This window comes from Lucilia cuprina, chromosome 6 (genome assembly GCF_022045245.1).
Source record: "Lucilia cuprina isolate Lc7/37 chromosome 6, ASM2204524v1, whole genome shotgun sequence".
Taxonomy (NCBI): Eukaryota; Metazoa; Arthropoda; class Insecta; order Diptera; family Calliphoridae; genus Lucilia; species Lucilia cuprina.
The window spans coordinates 57007044-57024065 of NC_060954.1; the positions used below are offsets into that span (position 1 = coordinate 57007044).

Here is a 17022-nt window from a genome sequence, read left to right on the forward strand (position 1 = left end):
GTTCTAGTTCAGTTCTAGTTCAGTTCTAGTTCAGTTCTAGTTCAGTTCTAGCTCAGTTCTAGTTCAGTTCTAGTTCAGTTTTAGTTCAGTTCTAGTTCAGTTCTAGTTTAGTTCTAATTTAGTTCTAGTTTAATTCTAGTTTAGTTCTAGTTCAGTTCTTGTTCAGTTCTAGTTCAGTTCTAGTTCAGTTCTAGTTCAGTTCTAGTTCAGTTCTAGTTCAGTTCTAGTTAAGTTCTAGTTCAGTTCTAGTTCATTTCTACATTTGTAAATTAACAAAAAAAATTAGCAATCTGAAAAACAGACAGGCCTTCAGACCCAAAGTTCGTTAAAAGGAAACTCCAAAAAAATTTTTGTTGAATTCTTATTTGCAACATGTTTAAATGTATATCTGTGTTGGTTGAAAATTCTTTTTGCGTTTATCTTTCTTTCTTTTTGTGTCATTTATTTAATATTATTATTGCATTGTTTTAATTATTAGTTAAACTTTAATCGTTATAAATAGGAAAAATACTTTTTTAATTGTTGCTACAACAGCTTTGTCTTTAAAAACTTGTTTTTACTCGTGCAGTTTTTAGCGTATTGTTGTTGTAATTATTGCATTTACATACACATTTTTTTACTTTGCAGCGTCATCCATATTGATTTTTTCGGCGAATTTTTTTTTTGGCTGCTTAAATTTTTTCACTTGCACTTTAAACTTTATTTTTAAAAAATTATTTGTTTTTATTTTACAAATATATTGTTTATTTGTTATACACTTTACATTTGTTTGTTTTTTGTTTATTTCCTTTTCACACAATATTTTAAACAATAAGTTTTTTTTTCCTGATCTACCCGTCAAAGAGCGAAGTCGACTTAAAATTGTAGGCGGCGCCTGAGCTAAAATAATTCGGCGGCGGCTTACAGTCGGCTCAGAGTCGAATGTTTTTAAGGAATTTTTAAGGAAATTTAAGCTTTTAAATTTATATTCAAAAATAATGAAATATCAAAAATTAAAGACTGAGGATCTAGTCTATTTGTTAAAAATAATAATAATAAATATTTACCCTGTCTTGAATGTTAATGAAGTAATTGGATGGCAAAAAGTTGTTGGTTAAAGAATCAGGCAAAATTAACGGTTTCTAAGAACGGATTTCGGCGGTAAAAAACTAGTTCTATCGAAATCCGGGGATGGCACTTGCGATAAAGTCTTTCAATACAAAGTGAAAATTTTCTAAAAAAAATGTTTGTATACAATCAGGAAATAACTTGATGTAAGATATGTTTTTGTTTATTAAATGAGGATCCCTAGTTGTTGGTCTATCCATTTGTTATAAAAAAAATAATTTAGTTGAAAATTGAATACGTCCACATTTTTGCAGTCATTTGTTTACCTATTATGTACGTGCTAATACAGCGGTTGATTTACACACATGTAAATAATGAACAAAATTTGTTAACTGCGGTTTATAAAAGTTGTTTTGTTCACGACGATAATTGTGTATGCAATCTAGTTGGATCTTACAGACCTGTTGTGTACAACTTACATAAACCGTGTTAACGGCATACTGAACTGTTTTATCTTCAAGAAATTCATGCAAAGGGAAATGTTATCATTTTTAAAGAACTGCAATTACTTTAACTGGTCTTTTTCCTGACCATTTTTAAAAATTATTTACAACAAAGAAATTAAAATAAGCATTCATTACTTTTTCGGTTTTTTTCGTTTGTAAGATTATATTTATTTAGCTCAACAAATTATTTTACAAAAATAAACTTAATTTCTCGTTAACAAAATCCTAAAAATTATACGTCAATGGGTGAGTAGCAAAATATCCTTTACTCTTAACGATTTGTCTCGATAACCGCTGCAAATTATTATCATTATTAACAAATTGTCCATTAAAGATTTCTTGAGCCAATGTCTTTACTTTATCACGACCATCACAACAAATAGTCATGGCCGTTAACATTTCATGATCAGCCAATTGCAAACCAATGCAATAGGAGCGAGAGGCACGAGCTACACTAGCGAACATGGCATAAATTGTGGTGACCATATCAGCCAAACGTCTCGCTTCATTATGACGTTCTACAATACCATTGCCATAACGGGTAAACAAAAGATCTACGGACATTTGTAAACGGGCCACTGAATGTTCTATGCACAAAGCTGCTGGCTCTAGGGTGGGATGAACATTTTCCTTAAGATCCATTGTGGTTTTGGGGTTGTCAATACTTGATCGTTCCATAAATTTAGAAAATATGTGTCCTGGATGGAAGAGTGGATTACGCTGCATGCGTATATTATCGCCCATCAGAGTCTAAATTAGGAAATTTTGAATTTAATAAAATTTTAATGATAAAGAAAACTTAGCACTTACTCCCGCATGTTGTAGACCAGTCAAAGCTATATAAATGCTTAAGTTATCAATTGATTCTCCTAAAGTATAAAGTTGGGCAGCATTACGGAAATAGGTTTCAGTTTTTTGTCCTGCGTGTAAAGATTTTGGTCCTATGATATCTAAAGATGTAGTGCAAATGTTAAAAAGTTCCTTAAGGGTGTGATACTAAAGAATAAAAATAAAATTAGTTTTCTTTTATTAAAAAAAAACAAGCAAAACACTTACCTTGGTTATAGCCGATTCTAGAGCCACATCAGGAGATTTAAATTCATCTAACAAACCAGCTGTCATATAAATCATACTTTCAATGCTATAGATTGATAAACACGATCTAGCCAAATGAGTTTGCACCGATTCTAAATCTCTGCAGAAAACATAAACCTTATACTTAATACATACAAATCTTTGTCTCCTTAAAACTTACTTGAGTACTACGCCACATTGTTTCTTGTCTATGCAATGATGAGATATTTCATTGAGAATATTTTTTGCCATACCCAAACCCAACATAGAATTACGCAAACGACTGGATCTTAATAAAGTATCGGCTACCACATTGCCCTCATGAGCATGACCCAAAACACAACTATCCGAAACACGCACATTTTCCAAAGTTAATGTTTGTGTTGTGGTGGCTTTGCAGCCCAATGTTTGATGTCTTTCACCCAACTTTACACCTGGTGTAGAAGAATCAATCAGAAATATTGTTGTGGAACGTCCAGCTTCATTTTGTATATTGGCTTTTTGAGTTTGGGCAACGATTAAAAACAATTGGGAAGCATCGGAAGTTTTAGGCGGAGAAACAACAAAAGCTTTACTGCCATTTAGCACCCAACTGTGTGATTCAACTTCTTGCTGTGCTTTGGTATGGAAAAATTCATCCTCAGCAGCTTCCCATTCATAAATGGCTTCGGAAGCCACAAGGGAACCTAGAAGGAACGTTAATGTAAATGGATGTCAAGATCCTTAGAAAGGCTCACTTACCATTTGCCAATTTAGGCAAAAATCTTTGCTTTTGCTCCGGCGATCCCTTTTCTTGTATAATATCAATAATACTGCGATGTCCCAGTAAGCCCAAAGCCACTTCTGTTGCTTGTGATTCCGGTTCGGAAGCCATCAAACTTTCACTATAACCCCAGCCTTTGCCATCAAAATCCAAACTTACATTAGCCCCGTACAAACCCAACTGCTTTAAATTATCAGCCAAATCGGCTGGCATAGTATGAGTAGCACTGGCCTTTTGACTGTCGAAATCTTCCGCAAAGAAATTCTTCAAAGGCAACAATTCATTTTGAAGACGGGCCATATCTTCACGATTTATTACCTCCGGATAGGCCAGTAATTCATTGTCTACTAGGCCCACAAAAAAGTTTTTAACTAAAGGCAAACGGGCGGGTAATTTGCTGGAAGGCTGTTCCGCAACTTGTTCCTCATGTCCGGGTGCATCGGTAATAGAGGAAGAAGTAGCTTGACTGCCAAAAGATTTGTAATTGGAGGCACATCTTTTTATTAAACTAAAGGAAGTTTTGTTGAAAAAACTTTTGCTTTTATTTATATTTAACATTTTTAATTAATTTTATAAATTATTAAACTTTTAAGTTCACGTAATTCTACTATTGGTTAAAAAATGCACACACTGTTCTGCTTCTTCTTGCCCAAAACAGATAAAGCAGTACTAATGAAGTGATAACACAGCTCTTTTGTCAGCTGTTATTTGTTTTGAAAACATTAGACAGCTGCTGTGTAGACTTTTCTCAGTCATTCTCTTTTTTTGCATTTTTCGTAAATGTTATGTTAACAAAATGTTTTCCCGAAAATTATTAAAATTTCAGCAAAAACTGAATAATGCCTTACATTTTAAACGTTCCTTTACACAAAGAAATCTTTTGGCCTTAAGTGATCGTGGGTTTTTCCAGGATATGTTTCCGGATAGCGCTGGGTATGTAGTTTTTTTGTGATCATTTTAACCTAACCTTAATGCATTGACTATTTGCAGGCCTCAAATGAAAAAAATATTCGATTCTGCTCCTCAAACAATATATGCGGGCTTTGATCCCACCGCCGACAGTTTGCATGTGGGTAATTTATTGGTTATAATGGGTCTATTACACTGCCAAAGAGCTGGCCATAATCCTATAGCATTGGTGGGTGGAGCTACCGGTTTAATTGGCGATCCCAGTGGACGTAAAACAGAGCGAAGTCAATTACAAGACTCGATAGTGGAACACAATTTGGAGGCGATTAAAAAGCAATTGGAAAAGGTATTTCAAAATCATTTAGATTGTTTGTGGGATGATAAGAAACACAAACATCCTCTGCCAGCCTTAAGGTAACATGCTAACTTTACACTCTTGGCAAGATTTATAGCTCATTTGTTCTTATATCTCCTACAGAATAGTCAACAATGCCGACTGGTACAAAAGTCTTAACATTATTGACTTTATAGCTCATACAGGAAGACATTTTCGTTTGGGACAAATGCTTTCTAGATCTTCGGTGCAGTCACGTTTGGAAGCAGAAGGCGGTATGAGTTTTACCGAATTCACCTATCAAACTTTCCAGGCTTATGATTGGTTGCATTTACTGCGTACTTACAATTGTCGATTCCAATTGGGCGGTTCCGATCAAATGGGTAATTTAATGTCGGGTCATGAATTGATAAGTAGAGCTGAGAAAAAGGATGTGTTTGGCTTAACTTTACCCATAGTAACTGATGAAGAGGGTGATAAATTTGGTAAATCAGCCGGTAATGCTGTGTGGTTGGATGGTAATAAAACTTCAGCATTTGCTCTTTATCAATTTTTTGTAAGACGACCCGATTCAGAAGTGGAAAAGTTGTTGAAATTGTACACATTTTTGCCTTTAGAAGAAATCGAGTTTCTAATGCAGGAACATAGAAGGGAGCCAGAGAAAAGAAAGGCTCAAACAATTTTGGCCGAAGACATAACACTGCTGGTTCATGGCGGTAAGTTTCAAAAAAACTACTTAATTTCTTTAACATTTTTTTTTCATAAATATTGTCTCTTAGAAAAGGGTTTAAAACAAGCTGAAACTATAACAAATGCCTTGTATAAGGGCAATGTGGAAGGTTTGGCGGAATTAGATCACAATGAAATCAAACAGACTTTGGCAGGAGCCACTTTAGTAGAAATGTTAGCAGAACCTGATATGAACATGCTAAAAATGGCCATGAAAGCAAAATGCTTTCCCACAGAAGGTATTTAAAATAATTTAATCAAAATATTTAGTTTTCACTAATATTTTTCCTATTCCAGCTGATGCCATTAGAATCATTACTGCCGGCGGTTTTTATGTCAATCAAAAACGTTGTCAAAATATAGCGGAAATTGTTACCCAGGGTATTCATGTGCTTAAAAACGGTTTAACTTTACTGCGAGTGGGTAAACGCAACTTTTACATAGTAAAATGGTTAAAATAATTGTAAATAATAATCATAATAAAACACCTGTTAACTTTGTTTTTAAACATAACTTTATTTACGTCTTGGTGCACCACCTCCGGGACCCGGCTTCTTGCGCCATCTTTTACTGGCCTCCACCACATGAGCAATTTCTTTCTTAATGTTTTTATCGTAAAACTTGCCACTCTTTGTAAAGGTTTTATGTTCATTACGCATTTCTGCTAATTTTCGATTTTTCTGTTTCATTATATTTTTCTTATTGGCCGATTTCTTTTTACCCGCCTCCGAGAATTGTACCTTTATAAAACGTCCCTGCAATTCAGTATTGTGCAGTTCGAAACCACGTTGATAACTTTCCAAATCATTCATTTCCACAAAAGCAAAACCACCACGTCTTTGTTTAGGTATACGCACTGATCTTACAGAACCTTTGGTGCTGAAGAGATCTTCCAAATCTCCTTTTTGGGTGTCAAAGCTTAAATTGGTAACATATAAAACATAACGATTGGTTTTTGAGGCACCCTTTCTTAATTGTTCCAATTGAGCCTTTGACAGACCATTTTTGCCCACAGGAGTAGTATCTGCTTCTTCTACCTTATCAGTTTCAGTTGAATCCTTCATTTCTTCATCACCTTGTTGGACGTCTTCATTATCCTGTTCACTATCTGATTCGTCTTCTGTTGTTTCCTCCTCATCACTTTTGTCTTTATCCTCATAGGTGCCATCCATGATTTCTTGTCTCTTAACATCATCGAAATTTCCCAACAAATCGGCAGAATCATCATTTACTGGTTTTCGTATCTTATCGGGTTTTACAAAATCCTCCACACAGTAATCACTATCCGATGAAGAATCCTATAGAAAATCAAAACTTATGAAATTGAAAATTACAAAAATTTTGTAAAATTATTTACCATTTTGTTTAATGGATTTTATTAAATCGGTTGTATTTTAACTCGAGGTATTTTTTTTTAATTTAATATTTTTAGTAGTTTAGTTTTAAAATTTATTATTTTTCTGCAAAATAGTTATAAACAATAAAAGTAGATATTTTACTCAATGTTTACATTTTTTTGACAATGCACGTGTAGTTTGAAAATTGTTGCGTGAAATGGAAAAGTGAAATTAGCAAATTATAAAAGTAGTTGGCAATGCGAATATTATTACTTCAAACCAGTGTACACTGCTTCAAACAAAAAAGTGTTTGCTATAAACACGAGATACGAAAAATACGTTAATGTTTTACACACCATTATAAACTAGGTCGTCAAACATATGTATTTTAAATGGGATATGAAACAAAATCCGTTTGAAGGAGAAATTCAGCGTTTTATTTTTGCACGAGCTGCATGTTTTCGCGCCATTTTTGTAAATTTTTCTTTATTATAAAATTTTCAGTTTTTCGTTTATATTAATGCATAGGGGTAACAAAATGTTAATTTTATTATGAAACACACAGATAATTTTATTGAAATAATGTTATATTTTATAAAAACAACTAAAATGAGATGCAATTTTTATAAATAATCACGAATTTAACTAAAACTTATGTTAAAAATAGTTTCAAATTGCACAAAAACAAAATGCTAAACAAATTTTACAATAAAATAACGTTTGTTATCAAGACAACGTTGTCAAAACAATTATTAAGACTACACTACCATAACGACGTTATATGCGGTCTGTACTTGCTAATGTTTTATTATGATAACAATTTGACCTTTGGCATAATAAATATTTATCTAGTATAGACACGGGATTATTTTACATATATTTTCATAGGAACAAATTTGTCGATTTTGATAATATATTTGATTTATGATGACAATTCCGTTTTTTGGGTTCAAAGTAGTGTTCTATAGTCGAAACGTAAAGTCGACTTTTCGATTTTTTTCATTTAGGTAAAAGTTGTTCGTTAGTTAAAAGTCGACTTTTAACTTTTTCCGACTTTTTTTTATTTTCAACTATTTTCGACTGTTTGACTATTTTTGTCTTTTTTCGACTTTTTCCAACTTTTTTCGACTATTTTCCACCTTTTTCGACTTTTTAACTATTTTCGACTTTTTCCAACTATTTTCGACTTTTTAACTATTTTCGACTTTTTAACTATTTTCGACTTTTTAACTATTTTCGACTTTTTCCAACTATTTTCGACTTTTTCCGACTTTTTGACTTTTTTCGACTTTATCCAACTATTTCCGACTTTTTTCGACTTTTCGACTATTTTTGACTTTTTCCGACTTTTCGAATATTTTTGACTATTATCGACTTTTCTGGAACAAAATAGTCGAGTTCGACTTTTCGACAAAAAGTCGATTGTTCGATTATTCGAAAGTCGATTTATTGAACTCTAGTTCAAAGCTTTTCTAGATGCAATCAAACTCGCTTTTGACGAACTCGGTTATAACGAATTCTTGGTTATTACGAACAAGTTTTTAAGTTCCGCTATCTTGGTAACTATTTTCATAAAAAAAAAATTCAGAAAAATGTCAACAAATAAAATCAATGGTGTTTTTGTAAGAAATCAATTTATAAATCATGTCCTTAAAATTTCGTAAAATGAAACTTTATTTTTGAAACTATAAAAATGATACCTGTCTTATTACGAACTTCACTTATAACGAAAAACTTTGACTGGTCCCGCAAAGTTCGTAATAAACGAGTTTGACTTTATATTTTGATTATCTTCATCAGTTTCTAAAAAAATCTAAAGAAAAATGATCTAATTAAGTAATAAATTAACATACATATGCATAACCCATATTGGTTTCGCTTTGCCATACTTAGTAATAATCATTTTTTACAGTGTACGTCACGTTTTACGCAAACACAAAAATACAACTATGTTTTGACTTTCTTTCACTCTCTGTCAAAGAAAAAAACACTTTTACAATTTTGTTTTATTTATCGAAAAAATTAAAGAATTTTAAATAAATTTCACAATTATTAGCAAATTTTAAGCCTTTATTTAAGGAAAAGTAAGTCATTTGCCTAAGGCAATAAGAATAAACCACTCTAATCTAAACAAACAAATGGTTTTAAACTGGGAATACTTAAAATTCCAAGGATAACACACATTTACAATTGACTACCTGGTGGAGTGTTTTTTTCTATTGTTAAAGATATTAGTAACTCCAGCAGGTTGTTTTCACTAAAAACAAATGGATTATAGTTAAACTATTAACTAAAGTCTAATGGTTTTAACATATTATTTGTTTTAGGTAATTTGCAAAACCCTTAAGCCCTTCATATTGTTTAACTTTATGGTAAGTATGTCTTCTTCTTGTCTTAATATCTGCTGTTGACATTAAAATAATTTTCCAATTTGCAGGCAACATTTTGATGTCTGGAAATTCCTAGAAATTGTAAAACTGTTTGGTAAACAATTTCAAAATTTCTTACTGCTAAAATTTGTTTGCAATATTTAGTTAGTAACTAACAAACATGCAGCAGCAACAACAGATGATGCAACGTGTTGGACAACCACAACCGAGTACACCGACCAGTTCAGCACGTAATATGTCGTTATTTGATAAACAGAAATATATAGAAGACTATGATTTCCCATATTGTGATGAATCTTCAAAATATGAAAAAGTGGCGAAAATTGGTCAGGGCACATTTGGTGAAGTGTTTAAGGCGAGAGAAAAGAAATCAAATAAAAAATTTGTGGCCATGAAAAAAGTTTTAATGGACAATGAAAAAGAAGGGGTATGTATTGCTTGTTTTGATTATTATTAACATTTTTTTTAAATAATTCTTTATTGTTCCTGTTTAGTTTCCTATAACTGCCTTAAGAGAAATAAGAATTTTGCAACTTCTTAAACATGAGAATGTGGTTAATCTTATAGAAATTTGTCGCACCAAGGCTACAGCCAATAATGGTTATCGTTCAACCTTTTATTTGGTGTTTGATTTCTGTGAGCACGATTTGGCGGGCTTACTGTCGAATATGAATGTTAAATTTAGTTTGGGAGAAATTAAAAAAGTCATGCAACAACTATTGAATGGTCTTTATTATATACATAGTAATAAGGTAAGAAAAAAAGTTACTTTCTTAGATTTCCTTGTATTATTGTCCTTATTTCTTTAGATTCTTCATCGTGATATGAAAGCTGCCAATGTTTTAATAACCAAACATGGTGTTTTAAAATTAGCCGATTTCGGTTTAGCTCGCGCCTTTAGTATACCCAAGAATGATGCCAAAAATCGCTATACAAATCGAGTGGTGACTCTTTGGTATCGTCCTCCTGAACTTTTGCTAGGAGATCGCAACTATGGTCCACCTGTTGATATGTGGGGTGCTGGTTGTATTATGGCTGAAATGTGGACACGTTCCCCCATTATGCAGGGTAATACAGAACAACAGCAATTGATTTTAATCTCACAACTGTGTGGTTCCTTTACGCCCGACGTCTGGCCCGGCGTAGAGGAGTTGGAATTGTATAAATCCGTTGAATTGCCTAAAAATCAAAAGAGACGTGTTAAAGAACGTTTGCGTCCCTATGTCAAAGATCCCAATGGCTGTGATTTGTTGGATAAACTTTTAACATTGGATCCAAAGAAACGTATTGATGCCGATACCGCCCTAAATCATGATTTCTTTTGGACTGATCCTATGCCTTGTGATTTGGGCAAAATGTTGTCTCAACATTTGCAAAGTATGTTCGAGTATTTGGCTCAGCCTAGAAGAACCAATCAAATGCGTAATTATCATCAGCAAATGGCTACTATGAATCAAAAACCACCAGATAATACTATGATTGATCGTGTGTGGTAAAATTTTGTACTCTTGATAGACTGCAGTATACTAACATATGTTGCTTTGAAACTTTTCCCATAATGCCTAAAACAACTTACAGATTTTGAGGTTTATTTAGTTATGGTTTTTTTATTTAAACTATAAATTATTTGTTTAGTTTTTAAGGTTATATTTTAGGATTTAAAAAAGAAAACATGTTTCAAAACTTTTTTTGTAATAAGAAATTTAAAAAATAGGTTTGTATTAAAATAAAAAAATGTACTATTAATGTACGAAAATTTTTATTATAATTCAAGTGTTTTTGTTAAAAAAAATCTATAAAATGAAATCTTTAATATGGCTTTAAAGCCACCCCCCCTTTAAAAGCCTATTTACTTTAAAAAGTTCTTACTAAATAAAACTACTTTATCTCTTTATTTAACGCGAAAAATACACTTTATTTACTTTTTCTTCATTTTCTTCTTTTTATTTTTAGTACAATAAAACGCCAGCCATTTTGTTTTCATATAGTTTTTCAAATTGATTGCTTATTTTGTTATTGTTATTTCTACTCATATACTATGGGTTAAATATACAAAATTAAATTACAATTAAAACAATAATTTATAGAAAAATCTGAAAAAATGTTAAAATTAACAAAACTAATCAAGTTCTACTATTTGAAATTTGGTGTTGTGTTATGTTTTTAGAAAAAGTGGATTCTATTCAAATATAAAGTAAAATTATTTCGTCAAAAGTAAAACGACTACTTTTCGTATAAAGTTATTTGTTGGCGGTGTTTTAAACACTCAATTTCACTCTTGAGTTTAAAGGAATCCAAGCGATTGCCTCGAACAGAGAATATACAGGTTTCTATTAGTATAAAGTTCACAAGAGTATCATTGGTTTTTAACTTATGTCTGGAGTGTTTTTTCGAAATCATAATCTTACTTTGAGGTAAAACGAATGCTCTCGATCATGTAGACAACATCCAACCAAAAGGTTAATTATTCCGTTCGGTTCTGGCTTACGGAAACAATACATTTAACTCCATATTTCGGTGCCTAATTTGCGACTTAGTATATCATCCGAAAGAAATCCCTCCGATCGCTATTAATAGAGTATAAATCATAAGTATTATTGACATCTATTCTACATTTCAATTCGAATCGAAATTTTCTCCGTTTGGCAACTTTGGTATTCTGCATTTCGATGCGACTCTCCGCCACATAAACAACAACTTACGTAAGTACGATCGTAACGCAGAATACACACATTCGTAAAGCATTGAAACGAAATGGAATTGCTTCTTCTTTTTCTTACCATTCAGTTTTTTGTTGGAATACCTTTTTTCGATCGTTGCGTAATAGAATGCGTAAACGTAATAGAAATGCAGAATAGGGTGATTATTTTTTGATTTCCATTTGTATGAAGTTCAAGGATTTTAATGGTCTATATCTTATAATTGGAGTATTTTCTCTATTTGTCAAAAATATATTCCAACTTTGAGGTAAAACGAATGCTCTCGGTCATGTAGACAACATTCAATCAAAAGGTTCAGTTTAACTCCATATTTTGGTGCCTGATTTGCGACTTCGTATATCATCCGTTAATAGAAAACGGAATGATTTCAAAATAACAAAAATTTTTGAAAATGTTACAGAGCTTAAGCCTTCCCTTTTAAGTCGACATATTGCACCATCAGATGTCATATCAAAATTTGATAAATAAAAGTATTTTGCACTTAAATATGATCAAACTTAAGGACACAAAATCTCAAAAATCCTATGGGATAAAGATATTTTTATGTTAAATTTGGTTTCAGTGCGGGTTTTTTGATTTACAAGTTATACGAACATTGCAATTCATTAATTGTTTCTAAAAATTTTTGCAAATTTAAAGAATTTCAATGCAAAATTGTTGAAAAATTAAATATTTCGCGTTCTGTTCTAAAGTAGGTTGTACATGTTCTCTAAATCTGGCCCCATAAATCATTGTTTAATAAACTGTTGCCTAAATCAAAAATCTCGAAAGAAAAAACTAGCTGCAAGACTTTTATGTAAAGGATACAACTTCGATTATTAATAATTGATTTAGGAACATGATCGTGTTCTGAATCTTTCAATAGAACCAGTGTGAACTCTTTTACAAAATCCGTTTCGAAGTTGACAATTTGGATGAAAACACGTTTCTGTAAAGGATATAACTTTAATCACTAATCATTGATTAAGGAACATGTTCGTGTTTTGAATTTTTCAATAGAACCAATGTGAACTCCCTAACGCTTTAACGCAACCCATTTCAAAGTTCTTAATTTGGAACAAAAATCGTAGGTATTAATTAATACTAACTAATCCACTCCTTCTTGTGTGTCATTATAATTCAAAAGAAAATAATCCAATTAAACTTTTAATCAAAAGCTTTACCATATTAATAGAATCCTTAAGTGTTTTGTTTTATTGTTTTTAGGTTTATGTTTTATTTGAGTTTATTTAAATGGTTTTTATGGCAAATTAAATTTATTTTTAACACAGTTTTTTTTTTTTAATAATACATATATTGTTATCTTTTCCCTACTATTGATTTAAAGTTTATACTATTTTAAAACTCTACTACAAACAGTTTCTAAAAATATGTTTATAAAGTTGTTTTTTGTTTTAAAGGACTGGCGTTTTCATTTGCATACATAGTACATTCTCTTTCTTCATTTGTTATTGAATAAACAATTTAAATTAAATTATTTATATGTAATTATTTAAAGGATTAAAATAGTACAATATATTTTAATAAATTTCTTTTTGTTGAAATACTATTATTGATTTGTTTTTTTTTCTTTTTGTAGTTTTGTAATTTGCTTACTAAATAAATTACATAATGATTTATTATTATAATTATTAATTATTTGTAGTATTGTACAATATGGTTCTTTAAAGTTTATTTTATTAGTTTTTTTATTATTATTATTGCTTTTAAAAAAAAGCTCATATCGATAGCATCACAGTAATGCTTAAACAAAAATATATCGTTTATTGCCATTTATTTTTTTAAATTATATTTTGTTAGGTTATGTTTTTCTGTTATTGATACACTGTTTTTAGATTAATTGATTTATTAAATAATAAATAAACACTTTGAAGACGATATGAGCCTTTTGCTGAAAAATTTATTTTTTATTTAACTCACACCTTAAATTAGTAATAGGTAGTTGGAGGGTTAAAGAAGTAACACATTTAAAGCATTATATTGGAAATATGTAAAAAAAAACTCTCAAAATGTTGCTAACATTTGTTCCGGAGCGAAGATTCAATTGTCGTTGGAACGTCTATTTAGTAAAAAACTTCGGTGTCACACATTAAGATCGGATTGGTTTCAGTTTCTACTGTTTTCATTTAAACTTTTGTAGATTACTATTAATTCAAAGGAAAATAAAATTCTAGAACTAATCATTAGTTTCAATACTATATTGACGTTGGATTTATGTTCGAATTTATCAACTTCGAAAGTGTTTTGAAGTCAACATTAGTTCTTTGGGACGGTTTTGAAAACAGAGGTTAAATATGCTTTGGAATTGTAAACACATTTTGACTTCGTAGATTATTTTAGGAGAACTTAAGAGAATATAATCTAGTCTAGACTATAGACTAGATTATATAGACTAGACTATAGACTAGACCATAGACTAGACTATAGACTAGACTATAGACTAGACTATAGACTAGATTATAGACTAGACTATAGACTAGACTATAGACTAGACTATAGACTAGACTATAGTCTAGACTATAGACTAGACTATAGACTAGACTATAGTCTAGACTATAGACTAGACTATAGACTAGACTATAGTCTAGACTATAGACTAGACTATAGACTAGACTATAGTCTAGACTATAGACTAGACTATAGACTAGACTATAGTCTAGACTATAGACTAGACTATAGACTAGACTATAGTCTAGACTATAGACTAGACTATAGACTAGACTATAGTCTAGACTATAGACTAGACTATAGACTAGACTATAGACTAGACTATAGACTAGACTATAGACTAGACTATAGACTAGACTATAGTCTAGACTATAGACTAGACTATAGACTAGACTATAGTCTAGACTATAGACTAGAATATAGTCTAGACTATAGACTAGACTAGTCTATAATGTACCCAGCAGTTCGACAAAAAATCAATGCATACGAAAAACACAGTAATTTCTACTAATAGTTACCCACCTCGATGATCGTAATTCATCACTTTAGTGTCCGCTTTGTAAGCGAGAGCGAAGGCAATCGTCTCTTTACTGTCTCTTTGTAGGGTGTAGAGTGACGATTGACTTCCTCGTAGGACAAGCCCATGTTAAAATGGTGGGTCACCTGAGTAGTCAGGTGGCTAGGGGCCACCACAAGTGTTAGGTTAAGTGGTCAGTTCGGGACTGTCCCGTCGAACTGCTGGGTAAGTTTAAAGAACATACATATACAGGTATACATACACACACACCCTCTTACAGAAGTTAAAGATATAGGTCTTTTATTTTATCAATTTTTCTTTAAAATTGAGACCAACTTAAAGTTAAAGAAAAAGAATAAACGTTCTGAAACTAGTTCTTTTCTTTTATCGATTTTTCTTTAAAATTGAAACCAACTTAGTGAGAAACAGTCATTGGATCATGTGGATTACGATTCCTCATACCGTTAAACAATGATTGAAAAAAATGTTTTCCACTAACAAACGGAATCGCAAGAAAAAGAAGAAGCAGCTTAATTTCGTTGCAGTGCTATAATATTGTGTGTATTTTGCACTCTTCTGTTCTAGTGACAGAATGGCGATTCGAAATGCAGTTAGTTTCTACGTTCCATTTAGTGACGAATAAGATTCATTTGTATTTTTTAATTAAAACTTAAACATGTTTTCATAAGCCAGTTGTAATTCAGGTCTAAGTTGGGGAACAACACTCGCGTCATCTTAAGGACGGTCAGTCTTGTGTTTTCGACAGAATTACTTCTCACGCCCGCACTTTTTCAATGCACTACTTCGTATAACTGTTTCTAAGTTATGCGTTGTCTTCATTAAACGCGTGCTTTCGTTTTACCTCAGAGTGAGGTTATGTTTTTAACTGGTGGAGACCATAAAATACTCACAATATAAACTGGTGGTGACCATTTACACTCAAATATATACGGGGGGAGACCATTAAAACTATAAAACTTATTTCTGGTGGTGACCAACAATACTTTTGATGAAATTAAGTTCGGATGCTCCCAATTCCTACATGAAGGTATAGGTCGTTTAGTGGGGTTTTCTCTGGACAAACTTGTGATAACCTGGTAATAGGAGTGCTTAATGCAGAGCCAACATAATTAAAACTCAAAAAAAGGAATGGAACGTATAAACTAGTTGCAAAAACTTTCGATTCGAAATACAGAATAACAATTCATGATATCATTAACCAGTCCTAGAGCAATAGGACCTTATGGCCAACACCTGATGTGTTGATAGGTATTCTAAGTGGGCATTACTCAATGAGCACTTTTATCAGTAAGGGGACTGTAATGTATTTAGCTAGTCTCCTTCAATAATCAGTTCAAAAAGGGCAACAAATACATTCCATGAAGATCTGGGGGACATGTGTGGAACTTAAACCCTGCAGACTATTAGGTTTTTTCGACTTCGACTGGCTTATATAGAAAGCTTATAGTGCAGGATAACAATCCGTGATATCATTAACCAGTCCTGTAATAGCAGAATGGAGTGCAAGGTATCAAGAGCCTTATGGCGAACACCTAATGTGTTGGTAGGTATGCTAGGGGGGTATTACACAATAAGCGCTTTTATCAGTAAGGGTACTGTAATGTAATTAGCTACTCTGCTAGAATACAAAAAATCAGTTCTACAATGGCAACAAATACGTTCCATGAAAATCTGGTGGACATGTGCGTAACTTAAATCTTGCAGTCTATTAGGTTTTAGCAAGTAATAAATAATTGGACTGGCTTATATAGGAAGATTACAATTCTCTCTCTTTTCATTCTTTAGGAAATTTAATTGATAAACCATCTGGATATGAACCCCTTCAGAATATACCTATTTCTACTCATCTCTCCTCTTCTTTGATCATCATTTTATAATCACAATGAACCTCCGAGTGAGAGCGTACTTTATCCATCAAGGTGTTATCCCCAAGTCCTTATATCTTCAATGATACCAAATACCATATTTTTTCATCAGAAAATATCCAAACCTTTACAACTTTCTTCTTTTTGCAAAACATTTGCTTATAACGTAATTCCTGATAGCAAAATTTTAATGCTTTAAAAATGTTCTTTTTTTGCTAAGAAACAAACTTAAGTTGGTTATCCTCACCTACAAATACATATACATACATATACATATAAGTATGTAATTTGTTTACACTATTTAAAAGTTTGACTAAAAGCAAACAAACAAACGTTATAAAGCGTAAAACAAAACTTAAAGA

At 31.8% G+C, this 17022-nt stretch overlaps 5 protein-coding genes across 8 annotated transcripts in view; 2 read left to right on the forward strand and 3 right to left on the reverse strand.

Annotated features, from left to right (window-relative positions):
* LOC111679332 (bromodomain adjacent to zinc finger domain protein 2B) overlaps window positions 1–801 on the reverse strand; it is a 93852-nt gene extending 93051 nt beyond the window's left edge. For 3 of the 4 annotated variants that reach the window (XM_046954907.1, XM_046954906.1, XM_046954903.1), the window contains exon 1: window positions 512–801. The gene's annotated coding sequence lies outside the window, so the exon portion shown is untranslated. The remainder of the gene's footprint in view (window positions 1–511) is intronic. The other variant, XM_046954904.1, reaches the window with a different exon arrangement.
* Window positions 802–1688: 887 nt separating this feature from the next.
* LOC111686249 (complex I assembly factor ACAD9, mitochondrial) lies at window positions 1689–4044 on the reverse strand. The gene is made up of 5 exons (XM_023448599.2): window positions 3369–4044; window positions 2809–3313; window positions 2610–2748; window positions 2364–2549; window positions 1689–2303 (listed from the first exon to the last, which is right to left on the reverse strand). Exons 1-5 carry the CDS (start codon window positions 3946–3948, stop codon window positions 1779–1781), a joined length of 1935 nt encoding a protein of 644 aa, XP_023304367.1. The 5' UTR covers window positions 3949–4044; the 3' UTR covers window positions 1689–1778.
* A 97-nt stretch (window positions 4045–4141) lies between these two features.
* LOC111686248 (tyrosine--tRNA ligase, mitochondrial) lies at window positions 4142–5875 on the forward strand. Its single transcript, XM_023448598.2, has 5 exons — window positions 4142–4323; window positions 4381–4713; window positions 4778–5349; window positions 5413–5601; window positions 5660–5875. Exons 1-5 carry the CDS (start codon window positions 4187–4189, stop codon window positions 5821–5823), a joined length of 1395 nt encoding a protein of 464 aa, XP_023304366.2. The 5' UTR covers window positions 4142–4186; the 3' UTR covers window positions 5824–5875.
* Window positions 5859–6889, reverse strand: LOC111686247 (nucleolin). Its single transcript, XM_023448597.2, has 2 exons — window positions 6720–6889; window positions 5859–6660 (listed from the first exon to the last, which is right to left on the reverse strand). Exons 1-2 carry the CDS (start codon window positions 6720–6722, stop codon window positions 5878–5880), a joined length of 786 nt encoding a protein of 261 aa, XP_023304365.2. The 5' UTR covers window positions 6723–6889; the 3' UTR covers window positions 5859–5877.
* A 1768-nt stretch (window positions 6890–8657) lies between these two features.
* Window positions 8658–10797, forward strand: LOC111686250 (cyclin-dependent kinase 9). The gene is made up of 5 exons (XM_023448600.2): window positions 8658–8783; window positions 9027–9071; window positions 9137–9516; window positions 9584–9841; window positions 9899–10797. The coding sequence occupies exons 3-5, from the start codon at window positions 9250–9252 to the stop codon at window positions 10583–10585; spliced, it is 1212 nt and encodes a 403-aa protein (XP_023304368.1). The 5' UTR covers window positions 8658–8783; window positions 9027–9071; window positions 9137–9249; the 3' UTR covers window positions 10586–10797.
* Window positions 10798–17022: the final 6225 nt, after the last annotated feature.

What these genes read in the sequence shown, in the direction of transcription:
- LOC111686249 (XM_023448599.2), bottom strand. Translation starts at nt 3,948, where the DNA reads ATGTTAAATATAAATAAAAGCAAAAGTTTTTTCAACAAAACTTCCTTT. An exon ending in TTTGCCTAAATTGGCAAATG is followed by an intron (nt 3,314 to 3,368) that starts GTAAGTGAGCCT and finishes CGTTCCTTCTAG; the next exon opens with GTTCCCTTGTGGCTTCCGAA. An exon ending in TAGAATCGGCTATAACCAAG is followed by an intron (nt 2,550 to 2,609) that starts GTAAGTGTTTTG and finishes TTTATTCTTTAG; the next exon opens with TATCACACCCTTAAGGAACT.
- LOC111686248 (XM_023448598.2), top strand. Translation starts at nt 4,187, where the DNA reads ATGTTTTCCCGAAAATTATTAAAATTTCAGCAAAAACTGAATAATGCC. An exon ending in CATCCTCTGCCAGCCTTAAG is followed by an intron (nt 4,714 to 4,777) that starts GTAACATGCTAA and finishes TATCTCCTACAG; the next exon opens with AATAGTCAACAATGCCGACT. An exon ending in AACACTGCTGGTTCATGGCG is followed by an intron (nt 5,350 to 5,412) that starts GTAAGTTTCAAA and finishes ATTGTCTCTTAG; the next exon opens with AAAAGGGTTTAAAACAAGCT.
- LOC111686250 (XM_023448600.2), top strand. Translation starts at nt 9,250, where the DNA reads ATGCAGCAGCAACAACAGATGATGCAACGTGTTGGACAACCACAACCG. An exon ending in TGGACAATGAAAAAGAAGGG is followed by an intron (nt 9,517 to 9,583) that starts GTATGTATTGCT and finishes GTTCCTGTTTAG; the next exon opens with TTTCCTATAACTGCCTTAAG. An exon ending in ATTATATACATAGTAATAAG is followed by an intron (nt 9,842 to 9,898) that starts GTAAGAAAAAAA and finishes TTATTTCTTTAG; the next exon opens with ATTCTTCATCGTGATATGAA.